Here is a 12638-nt window from a genome sequence, read left to right on the forward strand (position 1 = left end):
GAGTTGAAGCCCTACAGCTGTCTCCCCCACCCCGCAAAAAAAAAAAAAAAAAAAAGATGACTTGGGTTGGAATAAGAAAAGATCAAGATAGCGCTAGTTCCCAGAAAGATTAAAGGGTTAGAATTTTCAACTCCACCTACCAATCTCCACGGAGGGGGTGGGGGTTGGCTATATCAGAACTCTTTTGAGTGTGTGTGTGTGTGTGTGTGTGTGTGTGTGTGTGTGTCAAGTGGTAGAGTGCCAGCCTTGAGCAAAAAAGCTAAGGGACTGTGCCCAGGTCCTGAGTTCAAGCCCCAGTGCTGGCACCAAAAAAGGGGGAGGGGCAGGAAACTTCCCTGTGAGAATCCCAAAGCTGGGAATATCTTTTTTTCTCTTTCTTTTTTTCCTTTTCTTCTCTTTTCCTTCCTTTTTCTCTCTCTCTCTCTCTCTCTCTCTCCCTTCCTTCCTTCCTTCCTTCCTTCCTTCCTTCCTTCCTTCCTTCCTTCCTTCCTTCCTTCCTTCCTTCCTTTCTTTCTTTCTTTCTTTCTTTCTTTCTTTGTCGGCTGTGGGATTGAATTCTGGGCCTGGGCACTGTCCCTGAACTCTTCAGCTCAAGGCGAGCACTCTTCCACTTGAACCATAGCGCCACTTCCAGTTTTCTGGTGTTGATAGGAGATAAGAATCTTATAGACTTTGCTGCCTGGCTGGCTTTGAACCATGGTTCTCAGATCTCAGCCTCCTGAGTAGTTAATATTACAGGCATGAGCCACCCACACCCGGCTTTATTATTTTTTTTTAATTAGGTCTTTTATTTATGCCTCGATTCTCCTTTTCTTTTTTAAATGCCAGTCTTAGGCTTGAACTCTGAGCCTAGGTGCTGTACCACTTAAGTTACAGATCCACTTCTGCCTTGGGATGGTTCATTGGAATTGAGTCTTGCAGCGTTTTCTGCCCAGACTGGCTTTGAACCTGGATCCTTAGATCTCAGCCTCTTGAGTAGCTAGGACTGCAGGCATGGTAACAATGCTCTGTTTAAAGTTTCTCATGTGACAGTCATGTGCCATGATGCTCAGCTTTGATTGCTTGAGATGGTCTCTTCAGGAAATTTTTGCCCAGGATGGCCTAGAACCACTATCCTCCTGATCTCTGCCTCCTGAGTTGTTAAGATGGTAGACGTGAATCACCATTCCTGGCTCAGACACTATCTTTTCTATAATAAAATTCACTTAAAAACTTTGATGCTTGTTTTATAGCCCTACCTATTGTCTATCTTGTTGACTATCATAGACCCATGGAAAAGCTATGGACTCTGTTATTGGGTAAAATATATAGACGTGTAAGTGTGAATTAACTTTGCTTGTGTGTCACTTGCTACATTCAAAACACAAGTCTGTAATTCCTTTCCTAAGGAAGCTGTCACCTACTCTTCAAAATTCTCACCGTTAGCCAGGCACTGGTGGCTCACGCCTGTCATCCTAACTACTCAGGAGGCTGAGATCTGAAGATCATGATTCAAAGCCAGCCTGAGCAAAATAATAATAATAATAATAATAAAGTCCATGAGACTCATCTCCAATGATCCACCAAAACAGCTGGAAGTGGGGCTGTGGCTCAAGTGGTAGAACACCAGCCTTGAGTGCAAAAGAATTCAGGGGCGGTGCCCAGGGCCTGAGTTCAAGTTCCAGGATCAGCGCACGCATACACACACACACACACATTATCTTCACTAAGGATGAAAAATAGAGACCCAATATTATATGTTGTGTTGACATCTGATTTAAAACAAAAACCAGGAAGTTTTTGATGTGGTCTCACCACAGAGTTCCCCTTCTAGCTCTCTTCCTGGACATCTCTTCCTTACTGAGGAACCTGACTCAGCTTCCGATCCTCCCCAAAGACAGATCCTTGGCAGCCATGAAATGACTGAATCTAGCCAATCACAACTCCCTGTGGAATCCAGGGGGGACCCCACTCTCTTGGGACCCCCAGAAGTATACTCCTGACCTGATGATGAGTGTGTGACCAATGACACTGGTGTATGTGTGATGGTACCGGGGCTTGGACTCAGGGCCTGGGCACTGTCCTTGGGCTCTTTTGTTCAAGGCTAGCACTCTACTACTTGAGCTACAGCTCCACTTCCAGCTTTTTGTGATTAATTGGAGATAAGAATCTCCTCGACTTATCCTGTCCAGGCTGACTTTGAACTGTGATCCTCAGATCTCAGCCTCCTGAGTAGTTGGGATTACAGGCCCAAGCCATCCAGTGCCTGGCTTAATGACACTGTTTTGTCACGTGTTCTGGAATTCTTCACCAACGGGTGGATAGGAGATAAACCACCAGCAAATAATAAGGCTTTTTTTTTTTTTTGCTTTTATCCTAGTGTTGGGACACAGCTAGAACTCTACTGCTTGAGCCATTCCTCCAGTTCCTGCTTTTTTCTTGTTATTTGGAAATAAAAGCATTTTGGAGGGTCAGTCTTGAGGTTTGAACTCAGTGCCTGGGCACCGTCCCTAAGCTTTTTCACTCAAGGCTAGAACTCTACCACTTTGAGCCACAGCACTACTTCCAGTTTTCTCGTGGTTTATTGGAGATAAGAGTCTAATGGACTTTCCTGCCCAGGCTGGCTTTGAACCACCATCCTCAGCTATAAAAAGCCTTTTATATACCTATTTGATATGCTTGTTTGCTGTTGGTGACTCCTTTGATGAAGTGGCTGTGCTGATTTGTTTTTCAGTGCTGGGAATTGAACTCAAGGCCTCTTGGTTGCTAGGCAAGCTCTCTAACATTTGAGCCATGTCTCCTGCATAAAGGAAGGGTCTTACTTCATGCCCAGGCTGGTCTTGCCTTGTGAATCTCCTTGTGCTTGTCAGCATTGCTGGGAATAAAAGATGCACCTAGACAATGTGCTTTCTCCATAGCGGGGCCAACAGACAGGCATCACCACACTCGAACATTAGTTGAGATGGAGTCTCATGAATTTTTATGACCTAGCTGGCCTCCAAACACACCTCTTCCCTCTACCTCTGAAGAAGCTTAGATTACAGGTTTGAAGATGCTATGCCCAGCTGTGTAGATCTTTTATTCCATAAAAAATAGTGTCTTAATTGTGAGCTTCAAAAAAGTTTAATATACGCTCTATTCCACTAAGAGTGTGTAGATCCGTGGTATTATTAAATAAACATTACCACCACCAGCATCTGCTTACCGAGTTCTTCATTTCATAGAGCCGATTAATTAAACAAGAGATCCCTCGGGCAGCAGGGTGTGGGGGGAGGAAGGAGAGGGAGAATGCGCTCACACTATCCGATTCATATTCTACAAAATTAGGGAAATTGAGGGGAGGGGTTGGGAGGGATAGAAGGGGGACACTGGTTAAGATTCATTGCATTCATAAACAGGGCTCACTGAATGGTAACTCCTTTGGATCACTACTTACAGATAAGAAAAATGCAAACTGAAAACAATAAATAAAAGAGATCCCTGGTCTTCCTCCCCCCCACCCCACCCCACAATTCTATATCCTGTGCTGTAAATGTGATGACTTCAGGGGCTTCCTGTGAAATGAATCATGCAGTATTGTCCTATGCAAGCGCAGTATTTGTCCTATGCAAGCTGGCTGATTTTCACTGATGACTGCCCTCCATGTTCGTCTTATGCTGTAGCATGTATGAGAATGCCTTTCCTTTTCAAAGGCTGTATAATATTCCCTTGTGTGGATAAATACCATTCTCTTAATCTGTTCCTCTATCCAGTGAAGACTCCTGTTCCTTCTACTTACTGGCTATTGGTGCATAATGCAGCTGGGAACACAGAGGCACAATATTTCCGAGAACCCCTGCTTTCAGTTCTTTGGGAGTAGAGCTACCCAGAATTGGAACCGTAGGGTCAGATGATATTTCCATTGGCATTATTTTGAGGAACTAAATGTGTTTTTCTGCAGAAGCTACAGTATTCGGTGTGTTCCCAGCAACATTGTGCAAGGGTTCCAATTTTTCCACATCCTTGGGACACGTTTTTTTTTTTTTTTAAATTTGCTGGCTTTTATATGAATGGTCCCTGTGGAGGCCGGGGGAGAGGTGGTAGCTAGTGGAGTTTTTTGTTTTGCGTTGTGGGTTTGGTGGTTGTTTTTGTTCTTATTTTGTTTTTTGTATCACTCTTGGGGCTTGAACTCAGGGCCTGGGCACTGTCTCTGAGCTTTTATGTTCAAGGCTAGTGCTCCATTACTTAAGCCACAGCTCCCTTTCTGGCATTTTGGTGGTTCATTGCAGGTAAGAGTGTCACAGACTTTCTTACGCAGACTGCCTTTGATTCGTGATCCTCAGATCTCAGCTTCCAGAGTAGTTTGGATTACAGGTGTGAGCCATCCATCTAATGTTTTTGTTTTTGTCAGCAGTGAAGCTTGGACTCAGAGCCTGGGAGCTGTCTCTGAGCTTTTTTGCTCAAGCCACCTACCTAATGTTCCATTCATATTTTCTAATGATTCACCATGACAAGCAGCTTTTCATGAGAGAAAGAAAAAGAGAGAGAAAGGAAGGAAAGAGGGAAGGAAGGAAGGAAGGAAGGAAGGAAGGAAGGAAGGAAGGAAGGAAGGAAGGAAGGAAGGAAGGAAGGAAGGAAGAGAGGGAGGGAGGGAGGGAGGGAGGGAGGGAGGGAGGGAGGGAGGGAGGGAGGGAGGGAGGAGGGAAGAGGAAGGAAAGAAGGAAGGGAAGGAACAACAGCTTTAGTCATCAGGGAAATGAAAATCAAAACACCAGTAAGCCAGGTGCTGGTGGCTCACACCTGTAATCCTAGCAGAGATCTGAGCATCACTGTTCAAGGCCAGCCTGGGCAGGAAAGTCTATGAGACTCTTATCTCCAATAATCACTAAAAAGTGAGAAATGGAGCTACAACTAAATGGTAGAGCACCAGCCTTGAACACAAAAGCTCAAGGAGAACGCCAGGCTCTGTGTTCAAGCCCAGGTACTGGCGTGCGCACACGCACACATACACACACACACACACTTTTTTTTTATTTAAAAATGCAGATAGAAGGTTTCTGATCATCGTAAGCATTAAATAAATATGAATGGTTCTGAATTGGATCTCCACTCTCAAGTCGGCAGAAATTCCCTTAAGTCAGAAAATGGCAAGCTGGGCATCGGTGGCTCATGCCTGTCATCCTAGCTACTCAGGAGGCTGAGACCTGAGGATCGAGGTTCAGATTCAGCCTGGGCAGGAAAGTCTGTGAGACTCTTATCTCCAACAAACCATTCAGAAAACCAGAAGTGGAGCAGTGGCTCAAGTGATAGAGTGCCCACCTTGAGCTGAAGAGCTGAGGGATAGTGCCCAGACCCAGAGTTCAAGACCCACAACCACCAAAAGAAAAAAGAAAATGGCAAATCAAGGCAGAAGCCTGGGTTCAGCATAGATATTTCTGGAGACACTGGGAGATGTTGGGATGCGGGAGGAGTGGGCATAGCTACCCAACTCTCATCGCTGCTCTGTGCTAAAGAGCCAGCACCTGCCAACCCCTCTCAGGAATTCCTGGACCATGAGACCCCTTCGGAAGTGGGTCAGCTTTGCCTGCCCCGCCCGCCCCCCCAGCCTCTTCCGGTGCTGGTACCCAGTTCCTTTTTTTCTCTTCCTCCGTGAGAAGAAGAGATTCAGGGAGTTGGGAATAAAAGCTGTGATCTTCAGCAGCCGGTGACACCAAGGGACAGCAGTGACCTTGCATGACTGAGGAAATGAAGGAGCCACAGCTAGGCCCCCTGGGTGAGGCTAGCCTGGGACTTGGGGGAGGGCGCACTCTGGACTCTGGAGCCAGGAGTGGGGGGGGAAAGCTCAGGTCTTTGATGGATGCTAGGGGCTGGGAAGGTGGCTCAGTGGTAGAGTGCTTGCCTTGCATGCATGAGGACCTGGGTTTGATGGATGCTTTCCACATTTAGATGAGGAGAAGCTGATCACCAATGGCAGCCAATATTCCTTGAGCAGCTCTGCCCGAGCAGGAGGACAGCTCTTTGGCAGCTACTTAGCTCTTGGGGGAGGGTGACAATCTGATCTCTGGATATCTGGGTGCTTGGAACTGAGTGCTCAAATGCTGGACCTTTGGGTAGTAGAAGAGTGAAAGCTGAAGATCTGGACTCCTGAGGTTTTGTGTGTGTGTGTGTGTGTGTGTGTGTGTGTGTGTGTCTGTGTGTGTGTCTGTGTGTGTGTGTGTGCACGCGCGCATGTGTGTGCACACACACATGCCAGTCCTGGGACTTGAACTCAGGGCCTGAGTGCTATCCTTGAGCTTTTTGTGCTCAAGGCTGGTGCTCTATCACTTGAGCCACAGCTCCACTTCCAGCTTTTGGGTGGTTAATTGAAGATAAAAAGTCTCACAGGCCGAGCGCTGGTGGCTCATGCCTGTAATCCTAGCTACTCAGGAGGCTGAGATCTGAAGATCGCGTTCAAAGCCAGCCCGGGCAGGAATGACCATGAGACTCCTATCTCCAATAAACTACCAGAAAAACAGAAGTGGCGCTGTAGCTCAAGTGGTAGAGTGCTGGCCTTGAGCTGAAGAGCTGAGGGACAGCGCCCAGGCCCAGAGTTCAAGCCCCATGATCAACCAAAAAAAAAAAGTCTCACAGTTTTTCCTGCCTGGGCTGGCTTTGAACCATGATCCTCAGAGCTCAACCTCTCGAGTAGCTAGGGTAACAGGCAAGAGCCATGGGCTCCTGGCTTGGGAGGAGAATGCAGTGGTGGCCACGCTGTCACTGGACCCTGGCCTCTATGTGTCCCGCAGGGTGTCTAGGCCGCGGCCACACCCCTCTTGTGCTGAAGCTACTCTTCTTCATCTTCTTCTCCGGGCTCCTGCTGGCCATTCTCATCCAAGGTGAGGAGAGGACAGAGGGCTGGGGATGTATGGCCTGGTGGGGCCAAGAGGGAGGTGAATCAGGAGCTGGGATCAAATCTATCAGAGGCTTCTGGGGGCTTCTGCGGGAAGGGAGGGGGGATTGGGAAGAGAGTGGGGGAGGAAAGGAGGGGGAGGGAGGGAAGAGCTGAGGAGCAAGGTTTCAGCCTAGTTTGGAGTCCAGATTTCTTCATCCTCAAATGCAATCACACAAAACCTTGGATCTCAGAAATGATGATCTGAAGGCAGACGAGGGGAGGAGGTGGAGCTGGAGGCTGACAAACAGTAGGTGCTTTATGATCACAGTGCGGTTTGATTTTGTGGGTGTTTGTTTATGTATTTATTGGTCGGTCACGGGGTTTGAACTCTGGGCCTGGGCGCGGTCCCCGAGCTCTTCAGCTTGAGGCTAGCGCTCTACCACGTGAGCCGCCGCACCACTTCCTTTTTTTTTTTTGATGGTGATGGGACACAAGTCTTCAAAGTCCCCAGCGATCAAGGACAGTCCAAGCAAGAGGAGATCTACCAGGAGATGATTCAACTGAAGGCTGGAGTGGGTGAGTAGCCAGACACTTGTGGAGCAGAGGGAGAGTCTCGAAGTTTGAGAGGGTCTCTCTTCCTTTATATAACCACCCCTCCTTGTGGAACCTCAGTTTCCCTCATCTGGGAAGTCGGAACTCAACGTAACAGGTGGAGTGTGCCCAGGCCTCGTGCATCTAGTAGGTGCACAACTAATCTTCTCCTTCAGCTCTGGATTTGCAAAGCCTTACTGGTCCCTATCTGCAGCCAGGGTTCTGAGGTTTTTCCAGGCTAAAAAGGGAGTCAGGACATGGAGTGGGGAATGGCGGCAAGGGAAGGCCCTAGAAAGCTGGACAGACACAGAACAAAGCTGTCCATGTAGGAGTCCAGCCCGACCCTCCACTTCCTCCCCCAGACCGCTTGTGCCGGCCCTGCCCCTGGGACTGGACGTCCTTCCTAGGAAACTGTTACTTCTTCTCCAAGTCCACCCGGAACTGGACGGATTCTGTCATCGCTTGCAAAGAAACGGGGGCCCAGCTGGTTGTCATCAAAAGTCATGAGGAGCAGGTAAACCAGGGCTCGTGGGGAGGGTGGGGGACCCCCATCTTCCTGTGGGGCCCTTTATCGGGTCACACTGGGTGGCTGTTCAGGCATGGCGTTCTGGATGAAAGGCTGCAGCCTACTGCAACTAGAAAGAGAAGACAAAATGAATGGGGGAAAAGTCTCAATTCTGTTTCAGGGGGACCATTCCTGTTTTAATCTGAATGAATGCCCTGGGGGAATTTTTTTAAATGGGGGGATTGCCAGCTGAGCATCGGGGGCTCATGCCTTACATCTTACCTGCTCAAGAGACTGAGATCTGAGGATTGTGGCTCAAAGCCAGCCCCAGGTGGGAAAATCCATGAGACTCTTATCTCCAGTGAACCAACAGAAAGTCAGAAGTGGTGTTATGACTCAAGTGGTAGAGTGCTAGCCTTGAGTGAAAAAGCTCAAGGACAGCCCCTCTCAGGCCCTGAGTTCAAGCCCCAGGACCAGTACAAAAGAAAAAAAAAAGTAACAAAAAGTAAAGTAAACCTTTTGCCAGTTACCCTGGTATAAATATTGATATGGCCAGCCTGGCCAAGCCTCCAAGGGAATTGTCATTCAATATACAGCTGGAGATCAGTGACAGTTGAGGCCATGGTTAATCCCCACTAAAGCCAAGGATGAGTAAATCTGAGTGTGCATGGGCAGATTAAACATACCAATTTGTTGATGTGGCTGTGTGTAAGGTGAAAAGCCACACGTGTTCCAGGTACAAGTCAGGACACCTGTACACATGGGAGAGAGGGACCCAGACCTCCCAAAAAACTCATGAAGATTTATGTTTTCCAACACTGTGAAGGCTTTAAGTCAGACTATAAGCAGAACTTCCTGCGAAGAGACTGCGGGAGGAAGAGGGAAGGGGGGGGGGGCAGAGGGAGGCCCAGCTGGTAAACTAGAATGGTAGTGCTCTCTCTCCCTTTCCAGAACTTCTTGCAACTGATCTCCAAGAATAAAGGCCACACGTGGATGGGGATGTCAGACCTGAACACAGAAGCCACATGGCACTGGGTGGATGGTTCACCCCTGTTGCCTGCGTAAGTCTCGTGCGAATGTCTGACAGAGTCCGGTGGGATTTTGATACTCCGGTGGGATTTTGAGCTATGTTTGGAGGGGGGGGTCCCCCATTCCAACCCCCAGGCACCTCTGACAAAGTCATGACCTTGTGATAAAGTCTATTCCCCCAATGGTGCTGTGGCTCAAAGTGGTAGAGTGCTAGTCTTGAGCAAAAAGAGCTCAGGGACAGCGCCCAGGCCCCGAGTTCAAGCAAGGTCTCTATGTTCAGGTGAAGATAGGGTGGCAGAGGCCTAGACTGCCATGGTCAAAGCTGCAGGAGTACCTGGGGTGAAAGGATCTGAAATAGAGCACATTAATAGGTAATCTTCCCCAAGATGGCATGTTGGCTGGATATCAATGACTCACACCTATCATCCTAGCTGCTCAAGAGGTTGAGATCTAAGGATCCTGACTCGAAGCCAGCCTGGACAGAAAAATCCATGAGACTTTATCTGCAGTTAGCCAGCAGAAAAGTTGGAAGTGGAGCTGTACCTCCAAGGAGTAGAGCGCCATCTTTGAGCACAAAAGCTCAGGGACAGCGCTCAGGCCCTGAGTTAAGCTCCATGCGCGCGTGCGCGGGCACAGTCCATCTAAGGGTCTTGCTCTCTGCAGCTTCATGAAGTACTGGAACCCGCAGGAGCCCAACAACCTGGGGGAGGAAGACTGTGCGGAGTTTGACGGCAACGGGTGGAATGATGACAACTGTGACGTCAACAACTTCTGGATCTGTAAAAAACCAGCAGCGTCCTGCCCCAACCAATGATGGCGGCCGGCCCCTTGCAGGGAACTCTGACCCTGAGCTGTGCAACCCGCAAACAGTTTAAGACAGCACCCAGAATGCGGAGAGCTGCCGTGCTAGGGTTTAAAACAGACAGCTCTGGAGAGGGTGAAGAGACCGGGGTGCCACCCCACCCCACCCCTTTCCTTGGGCTGGCAGCTATGCCAGGGACTTTGACAACTGAAGTTTGGGCTAAATATATGGACACAGTGTCTGGACTTCCCCTGGGCTGCAGTCTCCTGTCTCACAAGAATAAGGACATCAGTGTCCCACAAACTCTGTTTTAGCTCTGGTTGTCATATTAATCTAGATGCTTTATGGGTTGCATGTATCCATGGTAACCTTCCCTGTGTCAGCTCAACTAAATATGCTTGCTTGTGGGGATTGGGGATTCGGGGTCCCTGGTCCCCGCTGATTCTCATCTCCCCCCCCCCTCCTCCTCCTCCTCCTCCCCCTTCTTCCCTCCCTCTCCCTCCCTCTCTCCCTCTCTCCCTGTCTTTTCTAATTTTCTTCCTCCCAGTATCCCATTGCACTGCCTTGATTATGATCAGCCCATTCCTCTCCCACAATCCCTTACAGCTTGGTCCTTCCAACCTCCCTGCGGGGTGGTGGCAGAAACATCTGTCATTTCCACCCATTCTTTAATCCCTCGCCATTTGTGTGGAGATCTGGACCCTGAACTCACAGTTCTGGACTCTTCCCTGCGAGACTCCCCCAAAGGGATGGACCACTGAGATCTTTTCCTCCTCTGCTTTCCAGGTTCCTTTTGTCCTACTGGTTGTAGTAGGACATCTTTGCAGGTCAGTGGAAGAGGCAGGGGTAGGCTTCACACGTGCTCTGGGTATGTTCCATGAAACCAGCTTTGCTGGGTCCAAAGGGTTTGCTTTCATGTTAAAGTACCATCACCATCCAGCCCAAGTGGTATCCAACTAAATACAGTCCTTCCCCACCCCCCCTCCATGTACCTTACTCTAGAAGTCTCCGCCCAACACCTGTGTTACCTAGGTGACCAGCACACCTGGGGGCAGTCACCTCTCCTTTCTCTGAGGTCACATCCTGGACCTCCCTGGTCACCCCTCCTTCAGACCTTAGGAGGGTCCCAGACTCTGAGATCACATCAGCGTCATCCTCCCCGCCCCCTTCCACTTAACCCCAATCTGGCTAGGTGTTAGCCCCCTTCTGTGCGCACCTCCACCTCATGCAGGGCTGGCAGTTCCGAATAAACTTTTATTTTTTCTGCCTGAAGACCGCATGGTAGTTTCCTAGATCTAATTAAAACCTAACACCTTCCACCCTATCGACTTCCACCCACTTCCCTGTGTACCTGTGCACAGGAGCTTTTTGGATTGCCCCCAGTGCATCCCCAAAGCTGCAAGTACCAAGTAACAGATCCTTCAGTCAATAACTATTGAAGGCGGCACCGGTGGCTCACGCCTGCAATCCTAGCAACCCAGGAGGCTGAGATCTGAGGATCCTAGTTCAAAGCCAGCCTGGGCAGGAAAGTCCATAAGATTTATCTCCAATTAGCTACCAGAAAACTGGAAGTGGCACTGTGGCTCAAAGTGGTAGAGCACTAGCCTTAAGCAGAACAGCTCAGGGACAGTGCCCAGGTCCTGAGTTCAAGCCCCATTACAGAGAGAGACAGAGACAGAGAGATGAGAAAGACAGAGACAGAGACAAAAGACAAAGAGACAGAGAGAAAGAGTAAAAAATATTCTGTCTTGGGAGCAGGGGCAGAAGTGGAAGGGGGAAAGTTGAACAAATGCAGTCATGGTATTCAGACACTATGTGGAAAATGAACTATGAAGCTTGCAGGCAGGGATGGAAGGGCAAATGGCAGCGGGGGAGCGAAGGAAGGGGTGGCATTGTCCAAGAAGAATTGTACGCATTACCTGGATTTGAGGAATTATAACCCCTCTGTACAACTCCTTAATAATAATAACATATTTTTTAAAGTGTTCTGCCAAGGACAACTCCTAAAAGAGCGCGTGCACGCTGGAACTGGGGCTTAAACTCAGGACCTGGGCTCTACGTTTTTTGCTCAACGCTAGTGTTCTCCCACTTTGAGCCACATCTCCACTTCTGGTTTTCTGGTGGTTAATTGGAGATAAGAGTCTCACGGACTTTTCTGCCGCAGCTGACTTTGAACCGTGATCCTCAGATCTCAGCCTCCTGAGTAGCTAGGACCTGCAGGTGCAAGGCACCAATACCTGGCTCTTCATTTTACAAAAGAAAGACCTTTCCTATTTCATTTCTAAATAAAACATCCCTGTAGGTTCCTGGAAGTGATTGCTTATCAAACTAACAAAGCTTTCCTGCCTTCTTTGTGTCTAAGCATGTATTTTCTCCTGGATATCTTTTTGGCTTTCTTGTTGTTTTTGTTTTTTTGTTTTTTTTTCAGTGAGAAATGAGTGCTGGCTAGATAGGTCTCTTCGCTGTCATGTGAAGGAAACCAAAATAAGGCCAGGAAGGATATCGGCCCATGGGATATGATTAGAAAACTTCCAAATGTGCAAAGCAAGCTAATGCATTGTCTGTGAGTACACACACACACACACACACACACACACACACACACACACACACATACACACGTATATTACTTTTGTATCGTAAACACCATCTTTGGAAGGGAAGTTGGGCCAGAGGGGCAGAGAAGGAAATAGAAAAATCAAATCACAGATAGGAGGGTGGGGATGCTACCACTTGTTAGGATATATATTTTTCAAAGAGGATCTGAAATATGTTACGATGTCAAAACACCATAAAGCAGATGAGAAGACAGAGAGATTTCCTTTTCCTCCCTTTCAGTCTTATCTTTTGCATGCTTGGTTGTTTTTCTTTTCTTTCTTTCT

At 48.3% G+C, this 12638-nt stretch overlaps 1 protein-coding gene across 1 annotated transcript; it reads left to right on the top strand.

Annotated features, from left to right (window-relative positions):
* The first annotated feature begins 5626 nt into the window (after positions 1-5626).
* LOC122119795 (CD209 antigen-like protein E) lies at positions 5627-11028 on the top strand. Its single transcript, XM_042693848.1, has 6 exons — positions 5627-5731; positions 6744-6833; positions 7325-7405; positions 7783-7934; positions 8877-8986; positions 9618-11028. The coding sequence occupies exons 1-6, from the start codon at positions 5692-5694 to the stop codon at positions 9766-9768; spliced, it is 624 nt and encodes a 207-aa protein (XP_042549782.1). The 5' UTR covers positions 5627-5691; the 3' UTR covers positions 9769-11028.
* The last annotated feature ends 1610 nt before the right edge of the window (positions 11029-12638 follow it).

The sequence above is a fragment of the Dipodomys spectabilis genome, unplaced genomic scaffold (assembly GCF_019054845.1).
Source record: "Dipodomys spectabilis isolate Male_0828 unplaced genomic scaffold, ASM1905484v1 ptg000173l, whole genome shotgun sequence".
NCBI classification, from domain to species: domain Eukaryota; kingdom Metazoa; phylum Chordata; class Mammalia; order Rodentia; family Heteromyidae; genus Dipodomys; species Dipodomys spectabilis.